At 44.5% G+C, this 26664-nt stretch overlaps 1 protein-coding gene across 8 annotated transcripts in view; it reads right to left on the bottom strand.

Annotated features, from left to right (window-relative positions):
• CDKL1 (cyclin dependent kinase like 1) overlaps nucleotides 1–25441 on the bottom strand; it is a 50987-nt gene extending 25546 nt beyond the window's left edge. For 5 of the 8 annotated variants that reach the window (XR_012507531.1, XM_074365561.1, XM_074365558.1 and 2 more), the window contains exons 1-3: nucleotides 25092–25441; nucleotides 24124–24418; nucleotides 359–480 (exon numbers count right to left, since the gene is read on the bottom strand). Coding sequence is in view for 7 of the 8 variants with exons in the window: in XM_074365561.1 (XP_074221662.1) it covers nucleotides 359–480; nucleotides 24124–24291 (290 nt within the window). In the remaining variant the exon portion in view is untranslated. Of the gene's footprint in view, nucleotides 1–358; nucleotides 481–24123; nucleotides 24419–24610; nucleotides 24918–25008 lie in introns of those variants that run through there. The other 3 variants (XM_074365560.1, XM_074365559.1, XM_045504348.2) reach the window with 3 other exon arrangements.
• Between the last annotated feature and the right edge of the window lie 1223 nt (nucleotides 25442–26664).

Here is a 26664-nt window from a genome sequence, read left to right as displayed (position 1 = left end):
AAATTGAAGTATAGTTGATTTACAATGTTGTGTTAGTTTCAGGTGTACAGAAAAGTGATTCAGTTATATATATAAATACTTTTCCAGATTCTTTTCCATTATAGTTTATTATAAGATATTGAATACAGTTCCCTGTGCTGTACAGTAGGTCCTTGTTGTTTATCTATTTTATATATAAAATACCAGGTGTGCACCTGTTAATCCCTCCCAACATTTTCTGGTAACCCATCAGCAGCAGAGTATGCTGTCCAAACACTGGCTGTCCTTGCCCAATCTGAAAAAAAGGTCATTGCTAATCTTCCCTCGCAAGCCCTGGCGCATCTTGCTGTGTTGTATTTGTAAGGCATGGATCACTCACCCTCTCTGGTGTCTGTCCAGTTCATGGAGCACGGTGTGGTCACAGTACTCAAACACCAGGTGAAGCTTCCGCTTCCTCCTGAAGACTTCAATAAGGCTGACAAGGTTGGGGTGCTTGAGTTGCTGAAAACACAAAAAAGCAAGGTGCTAAATTGAGGTTGTCAAAGACAGCTGTCTCTAATTTTGGTCCAATAAAAGAAAGCTGTCTTTTAGAAAAAATTCTTGTCTTGGATTGAAGAAGGCTGTAAACAGTACTGTCTGACTTCATGAGCTGTTTGTTAGCAGCTTGTAAGTGAAAAATTATCATAACCCAGGTGGTGGGTGAAGGCAAAGAGAGATATGAGAAGGCTGGAAAAAAAAAGAATGAAAAAGAGGGAGGTGGTTTTGAGTTAATACAAACTCATCCTTTAAGACTCAGATCAAATGTCCCCTCCTAAAGGGTCCTCCCTGATCTCCCCAGACTGGTTCAGTGTCCCCCGCAGGCCCCCTGAAATGTGAACCCTTCAGAATTACTAGGTAATTGTTTAATTGATTGTCTAATATCCTGTCATTAACACAACAGATACAGTCCACAGAACACATGGACCATGACATCAGGGTCTGTGTTCTCTCGTCTACTCAAAATGATGGACCCCCAGCACCGGCCTTGCACATGATAGGCATTCAATAAATATTTGTGAATGAACAAGGAAACCAGGTTTCCTAGGCTAACCAGGTTTCCTAGGCTGATGAAACATTTTAAAACAGAAAAATGAGGAAGATTCTCCAATCTGATGTGCCTGAAGGTGTGTATCCGCGAAAAAATGGCCAGGAATGAATGGTGGTGTTGGCAGAGATAAACCTTATACTTGGCTTTCTGGCCCCTTCTGTCCAAGATCCTACTGGCAACACTACAACTAGGCAAACTATTGTGGAGAGAGCAAAAATGGTTAACTTTCCTCAGGGTGGGAGGGCCTCCAGGCCATGATCTAAGAGAGCAGAGGAGGAAGCCGAGAGGCTTCTTAAGGCCTGGTCTCGGGAATCCCGGGAATCCTGGGACGTAAGTTCTGCCTCAATCTAGCAGTCAGAGCAAATCACCAGACCCACCCAGATTCAGCCCTGAAGCAGCCAGGACGAAACACCACGAGCAGAGCGGGGCCCAGGTGCCCAGCTGAGCTCAGCCCCTGCCGACCCCCACCTAGCACAGCTGCTTGAGTGAACCCAGGCCACACCAGCTGAAGGAGCACTTAGCCAAGCCACAGAATTGTGAGAAACAAGAAATCATTCTTTTTAAGGTTCTAAGTTTGGGGGTGGTTTGTTAATGCAGCAGTAGACAACCCTGTATCAGAATCACCAGGGGAACTTTTGAAAACTACAGCTGCCCAGGCCGCATCCCCAGAGATCCTGAATTGGTCTCAGGAATCTTTCCAAAATCCTCCAGGTGATTCGCCATGTAGAGAGAGGTAGTAATCACAGGCAAAATCCATACGTGATAAAAGGCTGAAGGAGAAAAGCTGAGGCCCTCGAGCTGCACGCTCTAGCATGTCTGCGTGGACAGGGAGGACAGAAACAGCCGGCAACAGAGGTACTCACAAAGGCAGTTATGCGCCCATTTCCTTTGTAAAATCCCTCTGAATCTTTAAGATGTGAAATTCCCGCTCCAGATGTTACACTGATGAAACCAACATAAAACAGCCAAGATACTCTAAAGCCCATTAGCCTCTGAAGAGAAGGCACTCCAAGCTATTAAAACCCCACATTTAGGTCACTGTATCTAAATGGAAACTTTTAGCCTGAACTAACTTTTTCCAGACAAAGGAGGACAGAACTGACTACTCTTTTTTTTTTTTTTTTTTTTAATGCAGGTACTGGGGATTGAACCCAGGGCCTCATGCATGCTAAGCATGCACTCTACCACTGAGCTATATCCTACCCACCCCCCACTACGGTTTTAAACCAAAGAACTGCATTGGCTCAGATGTCTCAAACAGAAAGCAAACAACCCAGTTCAAAGAGGGTAAAAGGCAGCTTTAGGACAATTAGCTGAAAGCAAAGATTTTCTTACAGGCTCTGAAAAATTTTTGCCTGTAGGCCCAGACCTCAAATCTCAGATTCTTTTAATTTTCCACATTCCATATGTAGTCTTCACTTACAACTTCAGCCAACTGTTCTAGTAAAAGTACAAATGTATCTCTCCTACCAAAACTAATACCTGGACTTTCTCAGATGCTAAGATAGGCACCTGCAACTTGTCACGTCCACGCCGGCAGTGATCACGAGGGGCAATGCTGCCTCAGGATAAAACTCAAAGATCCTCTCCATCTGACCTCTGCTTACCTCTCCAGCCTCATCTCTTATAACTTCCCCCCAGACGCACTGAATTTCTCTCACTTCCTCAAAGGTTCACGCAGCCTCTCGTTTCAGGACCTGTTCACCCAGTTCCCTCCCTGAAACACTCCCATCCTCCAGATGTCCCTTCTCTGTCTGGCCTCTGCCCCGGCCCCACACACCTCGTGAGAACTAAGAGCTGTAACTCTGGAACCCAAGCATGGGTGCCATGTGGCCGGTGGAGGGCACTGTCACAGCAGCATCCACTGGACTAGGGGGCTGTAAATATTATATTACCCCCATCTTTCTGTTACTACCCACCTTTTGAAAACCTAGATTCTAAATAACTGCAGGATATTCCATTCAAACAACATAGATTGTCTCCAATTTTTGTCTGTTACAAATAAGGTTTTGACAGACCACTCACTAGTTGGTTGATCTGAACTTGGAACAAGCTAGTTAACGTCTCTGTGCCTCAGTCCTCCATCTGTGAGAGCAGGAAACTCAAGGGCCGCAGTGACCGTTTCACCACATAAAGCACCCACGACAGTGTCAGGACATGTTATCCTTTCTGGGACGGTTAACTATCAATATTTTTATTGGGGCTCAGTCTTTCTATGTAGGAGGCTTTCTCAATTCATTTTATTCAGTGAGTATTTATCTTGATGTGCATAAGGCACTCTGCCAGTCCAAAGGATATAGGGACAAATGGAACAAGTACCACCCCGACTCTCATGGAACTTAGAACTCAGGAGGGGAGACGGATGTTGAACAAGTAGTTACAGATGTGATAAGTGTTACAAAAAGCCAGGTAAAGCGTACCTGGCTCAAGGGTGGCGAGTGCTCAGGGAAGATCTCCTTGAGGAAGGTAGCCATGTAAGACGTTAGTTAGGTACCATTTAGAGCCCCAGGAATACAACATAAAGCTCTAAAGAGATGTGGCCAAACTGCTTTCCAGAAGAGTCAAACGTATTTACACCTCTGCCAGGAGCGTGACACCACTTTTTGCCGTGTCATCAAGGCGCATAGAGACATGTAGGGCTGCGATGCACACGGTCAAACTTACCTCCTGCGAGGGCTTACAGTACCTCCAGCAACACAGGAAGGTGTCACACGATATTTAAACCACTTGCCTCTCCTATCCTCCTCCGTGAGATAACTTTTATATAACTGCAAATAGCTAATAACTCATTTCTCAACCTATTTTCAAAAAATTTTTTAATTTAGGAAAAATCAATCTTCAAGACTAAATCTAATTAAGACTTATAAATATTAAATTACAAGTATTTTAAAATAAATTGTTAACTCTCCCTAGGTTGCCAGGATTCTGGGTGACCTGAGAACATTCCCGCGCTGCAGCTATTTGGAAGCCAGTGCCTGTCCTGGCTACATTCATTTACTCAACACAGATCCACAGAGTGTCTGCTCAGCCTCAGGCACCGGTCAAGGCACAGGGGACATTCTAGGTAAAGGAACAGAGGGCTCAGGCATTAAACAAAGAAGTGCCATGATGAGCCCTCCATATTCAAGAGTCTAAGCTGCCTTGGAGAAACTGTCCTGAGGAAGTAACCTCGAACAGAGCCCTGGAGGGTGAGAAAGGACTGACCAGACCAAGGGCAGGTGTAGTGGCAGATGGGTAGTAGCTCTCCAGGCAGGGCCTGGCTCTGAGTCAGGAGGAACTCAGGCCACTTAAGGAACTGCAAGACTGTGTGGTTTGTGGGTCAAGTACATGACCGATGCCAGTGAGACAGTCAGAAGGCAGGTTCTGCAGGGCCTTGCACAAAATGCTAAGAAATTTATACTTCTCTAGTCATCAAACCATAAGTAAAGAGAACAAAAAGAACGAGGGAAAAAAAAGACCCATAAAGATTGCTTTGGCAGTTTGGGGTCTTACATGGTTCCATGTACATTTTGGAATTGTTTGTTCTAGTTCTGTGAAATATGTCGTGAGTATTTTGACAGGGGTTGCACTGGATCTGCAGATCGCTTTGGGTAGTACGGCCATTTTGATAATGTTGATTCTTCCAATCCAAGAGCACAAGATATCTTTCCATTTCTTCGTATCATCTTCAATTTCCTTTATCAATGTTTTACAGTTTTCAGAGTATAGGTAACCTCCTTGGTTAAATTTATTTCTAGGAATTTTGTTCTTTTTGATGCAATGGAAATGTTTATATGCCAGTTATAATATTCTGGTTTTTGAAGTGGAAAAAAAAGTGAAGGAAGAGCTGCGAATGGCAAAATATCCTTCTTTCTTATGGGTGAGTTGTATTCCATTACATATATATGCTACATCTTCTTTATCCATTCATGTATTGATGTGCACTTAACGATGTTTCCATATCTTGGCAATTATAAATAATATTGCTGTTAACAGCAGGGTATATGTATCTTTTTGAATTAATTCTTACTTTGTGGTTGGCTTTATTCCTTTAATAACTATGTAAGTTTAAAAAGCTAAAGCTCTAAACGTTATTAGAAACAACGAACAGTACATATATGTAAATTTCAAAAATATGTGCAGTATATTGTTATATGTATTTACATGCAATACACTGTATATGTGTAGTCCAATTGTAACAATTCTACCTAATACAACTGAAAAATGAAAAAACAAAGAAAGAAATTCATACTTTACCCTAAGTGCAATGGGAAGCTACTGGAAAGAGTTTTAGTAAGATGTAATACGATACCATGTGGGTTTTCAAAAGCGCAGTATGGGGGCAGGATACAGAATGGCTTGGAGGAGGCAATATGGCGAGAGAAGACCAATGAAGAGCTGCTGATAGCTGAGAGCTTGAAACAGAGCAGAGGCAGGGGTGATGGCAAGAAAAGCACGGTTTGGAGATAGACTTTGTTACTAGAATAATCAGGATGTGGTAATGGACTGGAGGTGAGGGGCGACAGAGAGGGAGGTGTCCAGGATGACCACAGGTTTATATAATGGGGGCAGGTGGTGGCACCATCACTGAGAAGAGGAGCAGGCTTGGGTGGGAGGAAGAAACGACTGTTTTGGCACGTTGGGTTGACAGGGTCTATGAGATACGAAGTGAAGTCATCAGGTTGGCTGGAGCTTGAGCTGAAGATCAAAGCTGGGGAGTCAGCGTGAGTGTAAGCAAAGCCATGGATAGAAGTGATGGCCCAGAAGCACGAGAAGGAAGCAGCCCAAGAAACCCAGCACCCCGAGGTGTGGTAGACAAGGGGGAAGCAGAGAAGGGGAAAGGGAAGAAGGTCTCCCCAAGATAAGAGAGAAGACGGGGGAGCATGACGCCACCAAGATAGCATGGAAGGAGGAAGTGGTCCACGGTGACGCTGCTGCTGAGAACTTGGGGGAGAAGCCTGAGAGGTGCCCCAGGGGCGTTCCCAAGGGGGCTCTTACGGCCTCGCTGGGGGCAGCGTCAGTGCAGTGCTGAGACCAGGAGCCAGATGGTGCGGATTCAGCATCCCAAACCACCTTACTCCTCTCTCTCTGTTGACTCCACTGATCTCAGGGGCAGAAGTCAGAGGGACACCCTTGGCCCTGAAACCAGTTTGCAATAGGTAGCCTGGAGGTCTCGATCATGGCTGTAATACTGTGATGCATTCACAAAGGTTTGGATGTTTCTACTTCCATCCTGAATGGACTTCTTTCAGGGCTCTCGGAGGAATTAGATGAGAAGCAACATGACGGATGGACAGTGTACAGGCTTACTCAGCATGTTTATTATACGTACAAGTAGTCTTAATAGCGCAGACTAGATTACCAAATATTCTATAAAGATATAGAACATATATAGAATTACAATGCCTTCCTGTTTATGAGTATGTGAAGCCAAAGCCTCAGGCCTGGTCTGAGGAATAACACCAGCTCTCTGATCTGTGCTGGCCCAGTCTTAAAAGATCTCAGTGCCTCTTACAGGGCCAGTCACCACCTTCCTTCAGGAATTTTGTATCTAGAAGCCTGGGCCAGCTCAGACTCAGATTTAGTTTGTCTTATATAAAGTTTCTGCCTTTGCTGCTGCTGTTTTATTTCAGTCTTCTTTTAATTGTGTGTTTTGAATATGGATATTTCCTATTATGCTTCGAAGTGAAGCATTTTCTCTCATGTTAAAAAAAAAAAAAACTCTATTTTTATCTGCTGAATCTAACCGAAGCCTGACTCGGTTTCCCGCACAGAGCTCAGGATGCCGCACACACCTCCAGGACAGCTTCCTCCATCTTGTCATCGGCCCCTGGTCCTCACTGGCCACCCATCTGTTGTGATAAACTGAGGCTTCTACATCCTCTAAGGTCAAATGTTTGGCCATAGCATTTTGAAGAATTCTGTACCAGCTGTCAACATTTCCTATCAAGGAACATTACTTTAAAACTCTGGTTACCAAGATTCTCCAGTGAAAACACTGGAGATTTAGCAATCGTGGGCCTGCGGTCTTTGTGGCATCAGTGAGTGGGGGCTGAGAAGCAGGTGTCCACTTTAGATAAGGCCTGTGTACTTCAGTTCATCCCGGTCCCTGCCACTCCCTGCCCCTAAGGCCAAGTAAAAGTTGCCCTTTATCATCACTCTTCCATTATTAATTTTCTTAAAGTTATAAGTGAGATATTTAATGTGCACGTTTCCATCAAAAGTGGGAGAATGTACAAGCAGTAGAAATAACTGCATATTTTAAGATAAATAAAAAATATATTAGGGGGAGGGTATAGCTCAGTGGTAGAGTGCATACTTAGTATGCACAAGGTCCTGGGTCAACCCTGAGTGCCTCCATTAAAAAAAATTAATAAATAAACCTAACTACCTCCCCTGCAAATTTTAAAAAATAAAAAATTTAAAAATATATATTATGCAAATGAATCATTTCTCCCCTACCTGCCTGGCCCCTGTTTGTGACCTCTACCCTAGGGACTCCTTGGTGGTCACGTTTCTGGGTTGACCAGTGTGCAGACCATTACATCTGTGGTCTCTCCTATCCCCAAGGGCCAAGGATTCTCTGGTCTATGTTCTTAGTGGGGAGAATGGTGTGGGGAAGGGGAGGGCAGATATTTATACTGCCTGTGCTTTAGAGAAAAATAACAGACCACTTCTTAATGATCATATCCTGTTTTCCTTTTAAAAACATTCTTCTTCTCCAACAAGTTTGTGGCTAAATAACAAAAGAACAGGGATTAAAGTTTAGAAAGTGGGAACTGTCATGGTAAAATGTTTGTCACAAGCCTTTACAATTTTTGAACCTGAGTCTTGGCCTCTGTTACACAGACACCTTTGCAGGAATCTTTTATCAGTTAACATTCACCCAGAGTGGAGAAAGGTGATGTCCCCCTCCTTTGTAATAATTAATCCTGGGTACTTTGCAAGGATTCCCAGATCAGCATATTATAACACTCTCAAGGGCTGGAGACTCAGCAAGGTTTAGAGCTTGTCTAAATAAGAAACAGAGAAAAAACTCAAGGTTTTTCATATTTCCTCTCATTCTTTCCTTCTCACTGGGATGAATGCTCTCAACTAAATCATGCAACTCAATATGAGTTCATGGCAACAGTACCCAATTTTGCTTTTGATTCAGAAAGAAAGCTCTAAATTTCACCTTTATCTCATTTAAGGACTTTGGAAGTACAAGTATGGTCCTGATAAAATGATACTCGTGAAGAATTTATATCATAAAAAGGTCAATTCTAAAAAATAATATGTAGACGTAATGCAATTCTAATCAGAAATCAAAAGGGATTTTTTTTTAAACTAGATAAAATGGCTTTCATGTTCATACAGAGCTGTAACTGTTTTAAAATCACCAAGGGAAAAAGCCAGTTGGGTTAACTTGCTTTCCGAGATGGTTAAATTTCCAATAAAGCACCTGTAATCACCACCACCACCACCACCACTACCATCATCATCAGCCCAGCAGACTACAGACACAGAAAAAAATACATGAAAATAGAAGCTACCAAGTAATTTTATTAAAATGTGTGAATATAGAAAGTATATGAAAAATAAATTTAAAATTCTATTTTCATGTATTCTTTTTCATACATTATTATTCAAAAACATACACTAAGCCCTACTCTGTGCCAGACATTCTAAGCTCTAGGATTACGAGACTTAACAAAGCGGACAAAAATCTCTGCTCTCGGGCAGCTTATATTTGAGCACGCTGATGGTGGTCAGTCTTAGAGAAAGAAAGAAGGCAGAGGGCACAGCAGCACAATGAGGGTGCAACTGAAAGCAGGGCGATCAGAGACCACCTCACTGAAAAGGCGACAAATGGAAAAAGATCTGAAGAAAGCAAGGGTCAAGAGGATGTCCAGAAAAACATTCCCTGCAGAAGGAACTACCATTCCAAAGGCTCTCCTGTGGGATCCTGCCTGGAAAGTTTGTGGAACAGCAAGGAAGGCAGGGTTTTGGTCACCACCTGTGTCTGCTTCCAGTCCTTTCAGCCCATCTTTAATTTAACTGTCGCTGCAGCTTTCGCCAGCTTTGACCCTCACCTGAGCTGCACCCTGCATCTCCTGCTTTCTGCCCAGGGCTTCTGGGATGCTGAGGGGTGGGATGTGGGTGGGACCATTCTAACTTGCAAGAGTTAACACTCCCTTGGCCAACGGCAGGGCAGGAAGTGGTAGGAAAGTGCTCCTCTGGTCTTCTAGTTCTTCCGAGACCTCCCATGATGAGTCCCTGTTGTCCCTCACATGGCTTTCTGTTTCTCCCTATTTCCCTCTCTCCTGCCCTCTATGCCTCCCTGATTTCACTTCCTGAAATAAACCACTAACAACCCCCTGTCCCTGACTGCACCCTCTGGGAGGTACACAGGCTAAGACAGTTGGTATCAGAAGTGACTCTAGCCAGCCGATCTTCAGAATGGGATTCTGGAACTGGATTCATCTTACCAGGCAGATGGCAACAAGGACCCCTCTGCTGGTGGTAAGTGGGGCAAGAGAACACCCCGGGATGCTGCAGCCACACAATCATGAAGACTTCCATCAGGGGTGGGTTTTTTGTTTTTGTTTTTCAGGGGTGGTTTTGAATGACATGCAGGTTTGACTTAGGCAACAGCAGTGGCACATGAGTGGCCTGGGGCCATGGTGACTACAGGGACTATTGAATGAGTTAACACCCGTGTTGCTAAAAAAAGAAGAGAGAAAAACGACAGGTTCAGGTTAGGAGTCTGAAGGCCTCTGCGGCAGTATTTAAAGAGACATTTCTCTCCTGCAGACACAGGGTAGACTGCGCTAAAACCGGGCTCAGGACTGTAAGAGCAGCAGAGATACAAACGAGACAGTGTACAACCTCATCGGGTCCCTTATGCCAACGTCAGGGCTCTGGTGAGAAAAGAGAGGGACCCTGGGGTCTGGAATAGGGACATTTAGGATGATGAGCCTGAAAAGCTTAAATTCTCAAATTTCCCTGAACCCGCTGGGCTGGGAGAAGTGACTTCTGCCCTTTTGCCAAAGTGAAATGCTTCCTCTCCGAGACCCTGAAATACCTCGCTGAGGCAGGTGCCTTTTCAGGAAGATGCTGCACATCCTGCCTAGGTTCTAACCCCGCCTCCTCCCGGGGCGCACAGACCGACACCTGGGATGAGGTCACAGCAGTGCCCAAGCAGGGCAATGTGCTTCTTGCTCCAGGCGGAAAGAACTGTACTCAAAGAACTGCCAGGACCAGGCTCATCTGTAACAGCAGAAATCTTGAGGGTGTTGGACTAACTCCTGACAGGGACACCCGGAGACGGTCTCTAACACGTGGCTGGTACAGCTCTCTGAAGCTCGGGCTTTCAGTAGATGTGGTGGAGATACGGGAATGGCCTTGGCTGAATATTGAGGAAGGGGTCTGGGAACTCAAGGAGGTGGAAATGTTAGAGTGGACCTATTATGTGACACTACAAAGCCTGGATTTTCTTTCCATGGGAGGCCAGAAGCCTCCCTCCACTAAAGCAGTAAGGAAGGCACAGGGAAGGAGAACCCTGGCATCTTTGAGCTCGGTGGTGGTTGTCCTTGGTAGGCTGGGTGGACAGGCTTGTTATTTGTAGGCTGGAGATGCTACCATGGAATTAGGCTCTCTGGTTCCAGTGGGAGTGATAGGATTCCAGAGTGACTGAGACCAGGTGCTGAGAGCAGCAAAATAGACATTTTGACCATTATGGGAAGTGAGGCCAGATGCCTTTTCTCCCAGAAATCTGTGCTGAGGACAAATTACAGATAGGAACTCACCATGGAGTTCTTATACGTGTAACAGAAGGGCGCCTGGCAGGTGTGCAATTTGACTTCAAGAAATGGAGGCATGGCAGGCAGAAGATTGACATCAACTGTCAGAATGGAAAACTGCAGTCCTCACCCAGTTTCTAGATCTAAGTCAAGTTTGCAGACCAAAGTGGTGTTGATTGAGTCACCTTGCCAAAGGACCCTGCAATGCTACTACAAGTACTCCTCAATCCTTTCCCAAAGGGGTCTGTGGCCACTCACCAGAGTAGCTGGGGAAAGGGAAATACCCATACCTTCCAAAGGCTGTGGCTACAAAGTCTGAGGTGGCACTGATATCTGGGGACTCAAAATGCTATCATGGCCCCAGGTTAGAGTAATGCCTCCCAGTGGACCTAATGGGTCCACGGAGCCATGTTCGAGATTATTTCATCCACTCCCAAGCACAGGATTAGGATGGATATACATGGGTTCCATGAGCTTTGAAGTAAGAGCCAATATGGCAGAAAGGGCCAAACAGAAGCCCTGAAATTGCACACCCTCGCAATGCAACTCTGGCCAAAACAGTAACCCAGAGGCAAAATCGCATCCCAGGAGTAACTGAAGAGGTTAGCACCACCATCAAAGATTGAGAGGATGCAGGAGTGGTGGTCCCCATCATGTCCCTAGTCAGCTCAGCTGGTAGATAACTATGAACTCAACCAAATCGTAGGTCCAGGTGCAGCTGCTGAGCCAGGTATGGTCTCTCTCCTGGGACAGATCTACAGTCTCTGGCACTTGGCATGGAACTACCGATCTCATGAGTGTACTCCTTGCAATCCCTGTCAGTAAGGAGGATCAAATCAGTTCACATTTGTGGGCTGGACAGCAGTTCACATCCATCGTCTTGCCCAAGGCCTAGGTTCCCTGTGACAAAAAGTCCGGAGGGACCTTGATCATCTTGACATTCCACAGAACATCAGGCTGGTCCACTGCATTGATGACATCAAGCTAATCGGACTTCCTGGGGGGCAGGAAATGACAAGCACTCTAAATGCCCAATTAAGACACAAGTGTGCCAGAGGGTGGGAGAGAACCCTGGGAGGCATGGCACATGGGCAATGTTCTAAGGGTCCCCTTGCATAATCCATAGAATTGCTTCAAGGTAGCCTAGCATACATTCTAATGAATGAATCAGTATAAAATGTTTATGGCATATAGTATTACAGTCATATTCATAATACAGTATTGGAAACATTGTTACATTAAAAAAAACACTTACTTGTGATGATAGGCTGATATGCAGTTTCTCCCATTATGGGAGAGAGAGGGATACTGTACGGTAATGTAATTCTTTGAAAGCAAAGTTATAAGACAGTAAGAAAATTAATACATTATTAATTTTATATTAAATATCACTCACCTTATGTATGGACAGACTAACAGCTACATATATTTTCTGCATTCATGACACACTTAATTTTTTCTTAATTTTTTCAATATTTCTAGGTTACGTAGCTCATCTGCAAGTTTATCAATTGTTGCAAAAATTTTTCCAATATATTTATTGAAAAAAAGCCATGTTTAAGTGGATTCAAACTTATACATGGGATGCACAGTTCAAACCCATGATGTTCAAGGGTCCACTGTCTTAAGTGTAAAAAGGAAATTACAGAATAGTACACATAACATGACAGCTTTTTTATCTGTTTTTTAAAAGGAAATATGTGTCCTTGTATAAGCACAGGAACCCTCTGGACTGACACACGAGAGACTGAGGTTGTTTGGGGGGGTGAATGGAGAGTGGGGGGCAAGGCAGGTTTCTTTCCACTTCACATTCTCTGTGCCTTCCGTTTTGTTTTCTTACATAAGCATATATCACTGTATCATGCAAATTGTTTTAAATGATTTTAAGTCTCTTCACTATACTGTAAAGCCAACACAAATATTTTGAAGTTAGTTTCAGAAAGCCAGTTAATATATCAAATTTGTGGGGTGGAAAAGCCATTTTCATGATTTTAAAAAGCCATTTAATTTTTATTACCATTTCCAGTCTAGAGGAAAATATTCCACACCCCTCATGGTGTTTGCTAGGAATCATTAACACTCTCTTTTGGTAAAGGAAAGCTGCCTTGTTTCCACGTTTCCTCCAAATGCCAAGAGCCCCGTGGCAGACACCCTAGCTAATGGCTTCATTGTGGAGAAGGCTAGAGAAGGAAAGGAGGTGACGTATGGAGGGGAGGAGTATTGAAAAAGCCGGAATCACAGGTGGAAAGGTGGAGGGGGGCCTGAGGTTTACCTATTTGAGGTTTGCTGCAGATAACAGGGATGGAACAGAACTCGCCAGGCTGGTCCTCTGGCCAGAGACCTGGGCTCAGATGTCGCCTGCATTCCTCTCAAGGCCCAGCACAGGCTAAGGATGTGAACAGCAGGTGCTCAATCTGCTTTACTGACTAATAAAATTTTTGAAAAGTACTAGGAAGGAAGTGGTAGTACAAACGTAAGCAAAATGTCAATTAACCATGACACGGCCAAAAGCTCATGCAGCAATATACTGACAGTTATAGACAAGTTATCTGCTTGGTTTTTATGTACAGTTGATAGTGTCAGTTGGTTTAGAAACTCACCTTTCATTATTCTAACAAAAAGAGAAATGGGGTTCAAAGATTTTCAACCGGACAATTTTACCCCAAAGCACTTTTACTACAGTGCTCTTAAAGTTAATAAGTAATAAAGAAGATTAACAGTTAGCAAGAAAACATGCCTTGTTGAAAGCAAATCTGTGGCCTAAAACATCAATCCTGCCAAGTAAAAAGGTGAATTAAAAACATTAAAACGATTTAAAGTGAAAGGCACAAGCCTAGCCCATTAAAAACATTTTCCATTCCACACAAAAAGTACTATTTTCCAGTGTGGTTTGACTGTTTGATAATAACCATATGTAACATAATTGTCTACTATTTTTTTTTTTGCTGGAAATAAAAATAAGTGGCAAAAAAGCAATGGTATAATTATATTTCTTGTCAGTGTCCACTAGAAAATCCCTTATTCAGCCTCCTCCTGCTCTATGATACTTTACTTTCTAGAGCGAGGTGTGTGGCAGGCTGTGTGGAAGAGTTTAGGGCTCTGCCGGATAGTTGGTATGTGCTTAATTTCCCTGCAAACTCGGTATCTTTACAGAGGTAACGAGCCAGCTTGTTGATTTCTGCTTCTTTTGTTCCTGAAGTACGCTCGTGGCAGCTTTATCACTTAGGTGCTCACAACCTGGCAGGAACACAATCTTTCTAGATAAACACACTGTGAGTTAAGTCAAAAAAATCTAATGAGAAAATAAAACAGTCTGTTACTATTTGCAGTTAGTGTGTTATCTTGCAAAAATAAAATCAAACAGGTCTCCACTTGTTGAACAAATACAGAGAGAGGATGATAAGGAGGTTTGTTTGGTTTCCATCACTGTGGACAAGGGAATGCTCGGCTTTGTCCTCCATGCCACTGACAACCAGTTTCCATAAACTCCCAACATCTACATACATTAGCCATGAACTTGGAGGGGTCGGATCTGTCAGCCTCTAGTGAGAACATCCGCATGTGATGAAAGCTGTAAAATCCAAGGGTCCCAAACTGAGCCTGAAGGCCAAACATGTCTGCAGATGTGTTTTGTTTGGGCTGAATGGTGTTTAATCTTTTTTTAAATTATATGTCAACATTTTAAAGTCACATTCCATTCTCACTAAAAGGAATCGGGCCTCCTTGGAGAAATGGCTGATTCTAGAGCTGGGGCAGGATGCCCCTGGAACATTCTGTCACACCCCACAGACAAGAAGTACACTAGGAATGACAGGCATCCGTCAGACAAAGAGCTGAGTCCCAGGAGCCCCAAGCGGCCAAATGCGTGACAATCTGAGATTCAAAAAGAATGACAGTGATGGTTTGTAACATGCTGAATTTTTTAAAATCCAGAATTCACAGTGATACTAAAAAGTGTGTGTATAAGGGGCAGGGGATGGGTGGGTGAAAAAAGCTCTTTTTTACAGAAAAACTGTAACTAACGAATGTAGAAAGAATTGGTGAAAAATCATCATTTTACAATAACTCATTATAATTGATTTAGGCAAGGATCACTGAGTGACCGCTGTTAGGGGACAAGGTAGTCACACAGATTCAAAGAGTCACCCCACAAACTACTTATTAATTATAAAGGGGAAAATATTTCCTTACAATTGAGAAACATGACAGACCCATCTTGACCAAGAGATTTAAGCTGAGAGCACCGATTATGGGACAAACTGACATGATGCACTTCCTGATGAGAAGCAGTGTGAGGGACACAGCCTCACCCATGTGTGTGCTTCCTAACAACATCTACCCTACATCAAAGCACGTGGAAACAGTCGGACTCATGCTGAGGCACACTCTGCAAAACAACTGACCTGGGCGCTTCAAAAATGCCTGTACCATGAAAGACCAAACAAAGAATTAAAAAGTTAGAGAAACGTTTTAAGTTAAAGGAGACTAAAGAGACATGGCAATTAAATGCAGTGTATACTCACTGATTAGATCCTGGCCAAAAAATACATATATATAATAAATACATTATATATGTATTATTGGGACAATGTTAGAAATTTGAGCACAGACTGTATATTAGATAATAGTATTGAGTCAATGATAAATTTCTTGAATGTGGAAATCATTCTGTGGTTACACAGAAAAATTTCTTTGTTCTAGGAGAATCACGCTGCATGCTTAGGAAAGATGTATGTGCGTCAGCCAAAAAAGTATATGTGTGTGTGTGACAGAGACAGAGAGACAAGAAAGGAAACAATTGTAACGATTAATGAATCTAGTTAAAGATATGCAAGTAGAGGGGTGGGTATAGCTCAGTGGTAGAGCGCATGCTTAGCATGCACGAGATCTTGGGTTCAATCCCTAGTACCTCCAACAAAAAAAAAATGTGGGTAGTCATTATATTATTCTTTCCTCTTATCTATATTTTCAAATTTTTTCAAAACAAGAGTTGTGGGAGGAAAACCCAGGAGATTGATATAAAATTCTGATTTCTGGCTTTTAAAAATAAGACTCTGAGAAGTCTAGCTCCCCGGGCTTGCAGCCTGTGAGCTGAGCAGTGGCCATTGAGACAGTCTCGTCTTCCCTAGTCCCCACTGCTCCATCTTGTCTTGCATTCAGCCTGCATCACTTGTTCATGTTACCCGTGCAATACCCCACAGACATCTAAGTTTGTAATCTCCTATATACCATAACAGAGAATGCTGAGCATGGTTAAAACAATTAACAGAAGTATGTTACTAATCCATTTCAATAAGCCAACTAAGCAATATGAAGAGAAGGGACCTAAAACGGCACCGATTAGCAACAGCAGGACTAGATTCTTAAAGATGTCACAGGATTTCCCATTTAGACTTTTACTGAGTTGGGAAGTACTATTCAATGAATATTGGGGCATTATTCCTTCAACCAATATTGCGGGAGCAGAAGCCTTTAGAAAGTATGACCACTCTGATTAGATCCTTGTGCAAGGGAGCACTGACATGGTGTTTAGCATTCCATGGAATGGGACCTGGCACAAGAACACATGGGATTCAGCACTCAGTGCTTTGAAAAACAAGGAACCTTGACAGTCCTTCCCACAGCATGTCACCGTCACCAGGATGGTAATTTGCCCAGCAGTGTTTCTGATCTGATATTTCAAAACAGGGGAGACCCTGTGAAGTCTTCACCTACCACACCTCCCCTTGGTACCAGCATTCGTGTTTTAGCCCCACCCTTCTGCGTCCCCACCTGTGCCTTTCTCTCTCCTTTGCCACTGCTCTCTTTGCCCCTCAACTTTCCTGCCCTTGCACCCTGAAGGCTGCTTGACCTCTGTTAGATATCTGTCCCAAGAACACTCTGCTCCCCTCGGTAGTAAGTCAGCGCAGCAATGCCAAACAGAGACATACATCACAGTGACCAGGTGGGCAGGGCTCCAAGAGGCACTGGAGCTTGCAAAGTCACCCCACGGCTTTGACACCGAGCAGAAACTGCAGTTCCCAACTGTGGCGCCTGTCCCTGTGCAGTCACACAGCCCACCGCCTTACTGGGAGTTACTGAGCAAAACAGGGAACACTCTGAACACTTGGTAGGTTGCTGTTCATGATTAATTACAGTCAAGTACAGTGTGTTTCTGACACAGGACACACTCAACATCCTCACTTTCCCATACCCCGTAGACCTTTTTTTCTGTATTTGTCACCCAAAGGAGTCTTTCTACACAACTTTTCCTAGTCATCTCCCAATGAAATGTTAATTCCACAAATATACAGTGCATTTCTGTATGTACTGTATGCATATCTGTGCTTTATACAATGAAAAAGTTAGGACCCCCCCAACTGCCAAGAACCAATATTTATCCTCTTGTGGGGTGACACTGTTCTCATTAAGAATGCATGAACTTTATTGTAATGTTTACAGTAAAGTTTTAAATGGACATTTTCCCCCATGCTCAACTTTGTTGATAGCAAACCATAACTTTCTGCCTACTAAAATAATCTCCAGGGTTATGGAATAAGAACTGGAAAGAACTGCTATTCCAGCAAGAATCCCAGGCTTCCATGAAAGCCACGAGTCTCAGGCCCTGCCAGAGGCAAGGGCAGGATACACCCCGAGGAGCAGTCACTGGGGGACTTAAGAGTACAGCGTTTGGTGTAACATGATGGTTCTGACGTGTGGGAGCAGCAGGGCATGGATGTGGGGACAGACAGAACTGTGTCTGCATCCCAGCTTACTAACCAGGAGGCCACAGCAAATCATTAATCATTGTAAATCCGTTTGTAAACCCGATAACAATACCCACCTTCTAAGGTTGTTACAAGTGTAGTTTTGCAGCCTAGTAACGATCCTTGGCACTGCACCCAAGACCACAGGGTTACCAAACGGCAACAGAATTCCTTCCCCTTGTTGTTGCTCTTGCTTTTCTCATCTTCTGGAGGGAGATAGTCACAGCCTTGACCGATGTTGGTCTGGTCTACTCTAAGGCCCCTGTACCACCTGCCACACTGCCCATCGTCTGCCCAGGCACCTCATAGCTGCTGGCTGGAATTCCTTGGTTCCTCTTCCAATAATTCTACCACTTGCATCCCAAAGAGACAAGGTCCAGCAGCACAGAGGCTTGAGACCTTAGTAATACAATTATTCCGGGTTGGTTGGCTCATGTTTGTTTTGAGCCACACAGTTCTTTTCTTGCTGGACACACAGATATTCCCCAGAGGGGCTGGACTGGGTTCAAGTACAGCCACCTACTTTATGCAGAAACAGCGCCCACTTCCCAACATGGGTCTGTGACGCCAGACTTCTTGATTTAAGGGGATTTCCTTTCAGGGACTTTGCCTCTCTCTGTAACCTGGCTTCTGTCATGTCACCATCCCACCTCCTATCCAGAATATCTTTATATGCTTGAACCCTAGTTATGGAAAGCGGTTGAATTCTTTCCTGAAGGGTTCATGGGTCATATGCAAATCAGATGCGATACACCCTGGTGCAAGAAGTTCTATGCCAATAGCTTTAAGACAGCTGTGGGTCCTGCTCCAAAAAGATTAAGGACAATATATGGAAAGAACCTAGCAATGTTCCAAATAGAAGAAAAGGCAGTCTAATCTCCTAGCTGGTCCATGAACTGGCCTTCTATTATCCTATAATAGCTATTTTTGGTCATGGTCCATGTTAGTCACTCAAAGTCCCAGCACCAGGAACTCTCTCCTTCCACTAGCATGTGAATTTCTCCCATATTAAAAACAACAACTTCAAAAACTCTCAACACCACATCCTTCTAGGCACATACTGCCCCATTTCTTAGCTCCCTTTTATAATAAAACACCTCAAAAGAGTTGCCTCTGTCACTGTCTGCATTTTGCTCTTCTCACCCTCTCCTGCATCCTCTGATAAAGCTTTCATTCCTACCGCTCTACCCAAACAGCTCTTGTCAGGATCTCAAATGATTCTCATGTTTTCAAAGCCAACAGTAAGTCTGTACTAGTGGTAACCTTTGACACCACTGGCCATCCCCCTCATTATTAAAACATTTTCTTGACTCAGCTTTTAAGAACATTGCTCTTGGGATTTGCCTGCCTCGAGATCACCTCCTCTGGCCTCCTTCACTGGTCCCCCAGCTTCCCGACCTCCAGGTGCTGAGGTCTCTCCCCCACAGTGATAGCATGCTGGGGGTATCTAAACCTCATGGCTTTACATGCCATATGCTGCTATCTCCCCACTTCACATCTCCAACCTGGACTTCTCCTTGAATGCCCGACTTGTGCATCCCATTGTCCACTTGACAGTCTCCTTGGATTTGCACCTCAAACATAACATATCCAAAGCAAAATTCTTGACTTCCTTTCCCCTGGATCTGCACCCGGGTCTCCCTGTCACAGTCAATCATCTCTTCGTTCTTCCAGCTATTCAAGTCGAGAACTTTGGGGTTGTTCTTGATTCCTCATCCAAACATCAGATTCCTATGTGCTCTTCTCTCAGAATAAATCTTGAATCTGACCACCTCCACCGCTGCCACTCTGACCCACATCCCATCACATCACACATGGATCACACCAACAGCCTTCTAAAGGATCTTCCTGTCCGTGGAGCTGGAGCAACCAGCAGTTAGAGGAGTCCTCTTAGAATGTAAGTCATGCCCAGGCGTCCCTCTGCTCAAAACCATCTGATGGCTCCCATCTCATTCAAAGTAAAACCCACAGCCCCTACCATAGCCCACAAAGCCCTCAGGTCTGACATCCTTGTCTCTCTGAATTCATCTCCTATGACTCTCAGCCTCGCTTACTCTGCTCGAGATGCGCTCATCTCTTTGCTCCTCTAGAAAAACACCAGAACGCCCCTAGAACACATCGTGTAATCTTGCCTTGGGGCCTCTGTCTTACTATTCCCTCTACCCAGAATGCTTTCCCCCTGAGTAGCTGCAGGAGTCACCCTTCCGTGTTTCCTCTGGTCTCCAAAACTCATTCATCAGAAGGGCTTTTCCTAATGACACTATATAAAAAACCAAGCCCCTCCATCACCTTCTACCCTTTTACCCCGCTTCATATTTCACCACTTGATGTATAATCATTTGTTTACTGTTAGTCTCTACTTATTTGTGAGGACAGGAGCCAAGGACAGTGCCTGGTACACGGCAGGAGTTCTGTAAAAACTTGCCAAATGAAGAACACATGTCAACTATCTCGCACACAGGTGTCTCATCAAAAACACCGACTGAAGTTACTTCCTTCTTGTTCTTTGCCACAATGGAAAGTGAGTCTGAGAAAGAGCAGGATGGGTGCTTCGAGCTCTGGTACTGCAGTATAATTTTATTACTGTCACTAGAATGGTACTTAATTTGTTCTTAGAGTCGAGTATGAACTGACTAATTTTAACTGGGGCAACTGTTTATTTTTCTAAAAGTCTAATTCTGTACACTGGAAAAAATAAGATTCAAAATTAAAACATTAAACGGTTGACTGCAGCAGGACCTCTTGGTGAAGAGTGAATTATATTTAACTTAGGAAGCAGTTTATTAGTACAAATACTGAACTGGTCTCATAAAAATGTGTCACACTTCTCTTTCCCCCCAAAATGGCAAGAAATAATGCTGTTTGAAAAGTATTTTAAATTTTCAGAAAAAAATGCTTTTTGGTAATAATAATCATCTTCAAAAGCATTTACTGATGGACAGTCACATCTTCACGTATACTTTCACATCAAGAGTGGTAAACACTGTAGATGTGCTGCCTTGACAATTATGCAGTTGACTACTGGACAATTCACTCCCATGACCTTATCTGCTTAATGGAAACAACTATAATTTTTAACAGTCCAATAGCAACTATTAGCAGTTGCTTTAAATTGTTAAATAAATGGTTTTAAACTAACACAACATTATAAATCAACTATCTTTCAATTTAAAACAAAAAGCAAAGAACAAAACAAACATACACACAAGGAATTCTCTGAGGATAGGTACAGGCCAAATTCTATTATAATATAAAATCCAAGGGACCATTCAGTTCTTTTGTAGTATTAGTATTTCATTGTATCAGATATAGATCCTATAACTGGGACATCATCTGATCTGGGGAGTCCTGCTGTTTCCAGATACAGTATTAACTTTCATGAGAATGAGACTGCAGAAAACAAGTATCTCCATTTTCATCAAGGGACAGTGAAATGAGAAAAATAAGGGCATTGATATCACACACACACACACACACACCCAGAGAATGTATACACACACACACACACACACACACACACACACACACACACACAGATGTTTTTAGTTGTCAACTACTCTCAGGAAGACTGTGCTTTTCTCCTAAAATTGTGTCTTTCCTAGTTTTTAAAAAAATATTGAAACACCCTTCTTTTATGAAGTGATGGTGACAAACTGGTTTTTTAAAATGCTAACCACCCAATCTGTAAAAAAAAAAATTTTTTTTTTTAATTTTATTGGTTCAGGAAATTCAAAAATCTGCAAGTGACAACTTTCTAATAAAAACATTTTGGCTGGCTTCCCTCTTTTCAGGAGAAAGCCAAACTCCTAGGCCTGGCAGTGGAAGTCTTCTACATCTGGTCCTAATCTACCCTTCTTGCTTTTCTTATCATAATAGGAGTGGTCTGGGGGTCAGCCCCTGCCTGTTCTCACCTGCTAAGGTCACTGAGGTACCTTCAGCCTCAGTCTGCCTAGTTCCTGACCTTAGCAGGGGTCATTAACAGCCCGAGTTCTGCAAAGGGTGGGGAAGGAAACCCTAGCAACTCACACTCACTGAGCCCCTGAGCCCTTGAACCTGGGCCCACAGAACCACACCTGGCTCCCAGTTTAGTATTGCCCTTCCACGGGCTCTGGAGCTCTGCTTGGATGCAGCTCAGATGGGACCCTAAAACACCAGCCTAGACCTCACCAGTTTCCTGTTCTCAGGGATAACATGTCCCCTAGGGGCAAGCTCTAAACACCAAAGGCCACCTGGGACCAAGATGCAGCTATGTGCTAACCATCATTTATCCCAGGGCCACACCTGTATTCCAGGAAATTCCTCACATCCCCTCCTCTGGATGCTGGCTTCCTTTTCTTCTCTCTTCTCCCTTCCTGTCAGCAACCAGCAGGCATCCTGGCTATGACTTTGGGTTTATTACCTGTGTTCTCTCAATATATTGCTTTCCACTTACGTACCTCTTCTTAGGAGAGACTGTCTGCTCTGAATGCCTTATCTCTCATTCCGTGTCTCCCCAAACATTTCAAAGTCTAGTTCAAGCATGCCTCTAAACACTTTATCTAGAGGGTTTGTGCCTAGCATGGGGCCACAAGGTGAATGACACAGGCTGTGCCCTTTGGGAACCAGTCTGTCGGGAGTGAGAGCTGTAGGGAAATTCATCTTCCACCAGTTAAACGTCTGAAAGACAGGATGTACAACTTTGTATAAATATTGTTTTAGGCACAAGGGGCCCCCCCAAATATTTACTGAATAGAAAAATGGAGAAAACATGATTTCATTGAACAAACCCTCAATTCATTTATTCAGCAAATATTTAAGCATCCATTATGTGTCAGAAATATTGCAGAATTCGAAAAGTCAGGGCTTTGAAGGGACAGGCTCGACCCATAATCTAGCCCCATCACCTCATATGGATCAGGGGAGTCTACAGCTGTGCACTTGATTTTGGGGGATGGTTTGCTGTGAGCTTTGAAACCAGGCTCCTGTGCACACAACTCTATCCTTCAGGGGACATCAATGTTCAGCTATTCAAGAGACCACATCTGACTTCCTAACTTAGTGGCAACACCTACCCTTCCTAAGAGCTTATTTTGTTAACATCTTTTTTTCAATCCAACAATAACATTTATTGGAGGCGTATTATATGCCAAGCGGTTGATACAGAAGCAAGGTCCCCATCCTGAAGGAAGTGAATTAATTCAGGGACTAACCTTGTAAACACAGTATTGCTAAAGAATAGTGAGAGGTTTCAGAGAGGCACTCACAGGTGACCTTCAGAATAGGAAAAAGAGTCTCTCTCCACTAGAAACAGACTGTCTTTCCTTTGGAGTAAACGAACCCTTCAAAATACAACTCTCACCTTCTCTACGGAAGGCCTGAGAAAGTGAAAAACGCCCACAAGCCCCAGAGAAAGGGTGAGACCCTGTCCCTGCGTGGAGGGGGAAGGGCGGGACACCCAGGCAGTGGGATGGCAAACACTGCTGGTCTCGCTCCTTCGTCAGGGAGCACTTCACTGGGGCTTTGGAAGGGGCCTTCCCAGAACTGACAACATCCTGCTAGGAAAAAAATGTCCTAAACCCAAAAACAGAACGTTTTCCTATTACCCACTCATTAGAATTTATCCAAAGCCCACTACATCCCACTCAGGGTCCTTATCGCAATAACCCCATGCACTAGATTCATGGGGGAAAGGAGACTTTTGGAGAGGCCTGGAGAAAACGGAGAAGCAAAGGTGAGAGAAAAATCCCCTGGATGTTCCACTCCTCTCCCACGAGGTTGCTCTTTCCTTGTATAGGCAGTTATACACGTCAGAACCCAGGGGCCCTCACTGTTTCAAACCAACCTGAACTGTGAAAGTTAATCCCACTGTGTTCATTACATGTCGCATTCTACGTAGGGTAGGATTTGGGTTTCATACTTACAGAAATTAAGAAAAGAAGGAAAAATACTTTCCTTCTTCATTTCCATGACAGGAAAAAAATACTTTCAGCTTCTAATAAACAACTTTCCCCCTACCTCTGATATGGCCTCCTAGAATTAACTAGAGAACATTTTTAAAACGATCATTTCACTTCTTTAAGAAAAATCAGTCTAGAGACAAGACATTGTGATGCTCAGCAGTAGCTAAATGTGAGAAGAAAACCTGTCAGCTTCCCAACAGTCTGAAAACAGATGAATGATTAATTCTCTTCGCAGACTGAGAGTGTTATTAGAAGATAGCCTAGAAGCTTAAAAGTCATGAATGCTAGCAGACTTGAGTTGTGGGAAGTTACTGTACTAGCAAAGTTGATGGCTCCTGAAGAACCAGATCTACAGGTGACATGGAAAAGCAGCCACTGGGAAGAAAAACAAAATACCTCACAGCATCTCTGAAAGTGAATACATTTCCCCGCATTTGGGGCTCCGCTTTCTAACTCATTATATAATTGGTGACTTGTGCACAGACATCCTATTTGTGTCACTGAGGACAAAAGTCCATGAAGGAAAGAGATGTAACCACATCTCAAGGCATTTATTTAACATAACACGACCCAGTTTCATTTTTTCAGTCCCTGAAAGAATTCATTACCTTGAGCATGCGGATTTCTCGAAGGGCGATTTTCCTTATGACAGGATCATCTTCTGATTCCAGAAACCTCTTGATGGCCACAATCTGACCCGTGTCCCTGTTTCTGCATTTGAAAACAACTCCATAGGATCCTTCGCCGATTTTCCCAATTTTTTCATACTTCTCCATCACAGAAGAATAAATCTTCTTAAAATAGGTCTTCACATAGTTTAAAAATGTCGCTGATTAAATCTTGGCAGGACCAGACTGCACCAGAGCCCCGCTCAACTATGGGTCTTTGTCAAGGACCTAGGACCTAGAACAGAACAATGGCACTTGTAAAGAATTACTAACAGACCCATTCCCTTAAAGCCTCGCCCCTCGGCAGCGGCCACGCGATCAGGGATGACAGCCTAGATTTTAGAGTTAGCTGCCTTCGGTAACCCAAGTTTAATCGTCTGTTATACACCGTGCAAGTTAAAATGTAACCTGTCATCCTAAAACGAACCGAGTTGTAAGACTATCTTTTTAATGTTCAGCTCATCCGATCTAAGACACATGAGCTGGCTGGAAGACCGGGAAGGTTAAGGGCTTCCCCGGTTCTAATATCGGGTCTCGTTTCCCTTCAGCAAGAAGACACCGCCCGGCTCCCCGCGGGGGCGGCGGCGAGCCCGGGGCGGGAGGGGAGAGCCCGGCCTGCCAGGTGCCCCGCGCCCGGACGCCCGGCGCCTCCCGAGCGGACCCGGAGCTCGGCGGGGAGCAGGGCCGCGCCGTCCCGCCGCCGGCCCCGCGGGGCCCCCTCTCCCGCCCCGCCGCCGCCGCCGCTGCCGCCGCCGCCGCCGCCGCCGCCGCCGCCGCCGCGCAGCCGCCACAAGGAGACCCGGCAGCGCCGCCGCGGCTTCCCACCCGCGCCCGGGCCCGCGCCGCGCATCCTCGAGCAGCGCCACGTGGAGGCCCGGCCCGCGCCTCTCTCCTCGCTCGGGACTCACGGCGCCGCGGCTGCCGGGCCTGACCTCGCTCGCGCCTCGCCGGCTCTCGTGCCGCTCGGTCGCCGCCAGCCGGCCCGCGATCCCTATGGGAACCGGCCCCCGCCCCAGACCGGCCTGGGCGGGGCCGCCGCGTCCCGGCCTCCCTCCGGGACAGACCGCCGTCCTTGCTGCGGGGAAGGGCCCGGGCGGGCGGCCCTCGGGGCCCGGGAGGAGCTGTTCCGACAGTGGGCGACGGTCTCTGCACGTTCCTCTGCCGGGAGAGGAGGCCTGCACGACTGCAAACTCCTGCAAGTAGTGAAAAACGCAGCTCTGGCAGAGTCCGCCGGGAAGACGCCTGCGCTAAGCGACCCACACCCCACCCCACCCTCATCCCCACCCCACCCCCACCGAGCCAGTACCACACCGTGTTAATAACTGTGATTACTCCCCTGTATTTCCCGCAAAACTGTAAACGCCTTGAGGGCAGTTTCTGTGTCTGTCCTCATCAATGCTGTAGCAGACAATAAATGACTGAATGGACGATGAACAAATGAGAGAAGGGGAGAGAGGAAAAGAGGAAGAGGACGGTACTATGACTGAAATCTGTTCAAGTCAGCACTTTCCCCCTCTAGCTTGGGAGTGGCAGCGGGGCGAGGGTCCTTGATCATTGACTTCCACTCTAACTGGGCCTTATAACGTGGGAGATGGAGGATTACAGAGCCTGCCTTGTTTTATGTTCCTTATTTCCATCCTTCTCCCAACTGGCTCCTACTTGAAATGGTGGAAAGTTAATGGATGTGGGAATTATGAAAATAGGCAATTTGACACTGGATATATTACCTCAGTACTTTACCATCTATCCCATTCCAAATGCCCAGCATCGGGATGGGTGTTTGCCCTGGAAGCAGTACCTGAAGAGAGAAAATTAGCATACTGTCTATGAAACAGGGACCAATCCGGTGCCAAGCAGAATGCCATTAAACATAAATCTGAATACCATTCAGGAAGAAGCTGGAGCTGGGAGGAGAGGGATTGGTGGCTGCCTTGAAAATGGAGTGGCATACAGATGGGGCCAGGGATGGCCTAGTGGTGGTCTGTGAACCTCTTAGAAATTGTATGCAAATGGCAACCACTGATGTGTTTTCTGTCTCTATAGCGTTGCCTCTTCCAGAATGTCATGTAAATTGAATTACATGTTATGTAACTTTTTGAAGCTAAGCTTTCATTTAACATAATATAGTTGAGATTCAATCCCTGTGTTTATCAGTAGTTACTCCTTTTTATTACTGAGGAGTGTTCCATTGTACGGATAAACCACTGTTTATCCATTCCCAGTTAAAGGACATTTAACATGTTTCCAGTTTTGGTGATTATAAACCAAGCCACTATAAACATTCATGCGTGGTCTTTTGTGTGAACATACTATTTTCATTTCTCTTGGGAAAATAATACTTAGGAGGAGTATTGCTGGGTCATACGTTAAGTATATGTTGTAAGTAATTGCCAAAATGTTTTCCAAAGTTATTGTACCATTTTACATTCCAGCCAGCAATGTTCCAATGACTCTACATCTTTGCCATCCCTTGGTATTTCA

This window comes from Camelus bactrianus, chromosome 6, assembly GCF_048773025.1.
Source record: "Camelus bactrianus isolate YW-2024 breed Bactrian camel chromosome 6, ASM4877302v1, whole genome shotgun sequence".
In the NCBI taxonomy this organism is placed as follows: domain Eukaryota; kingdom Metazoa; phylum Chordata; class Mammalia; order Artiodactyla; family Camelidae; genus Camelus; species Camelus bactrianus.
Note: the sequence above shows the minus strand (reverse complement) of the source record. Positions and strands in the feature narration are given on the sequence as shown.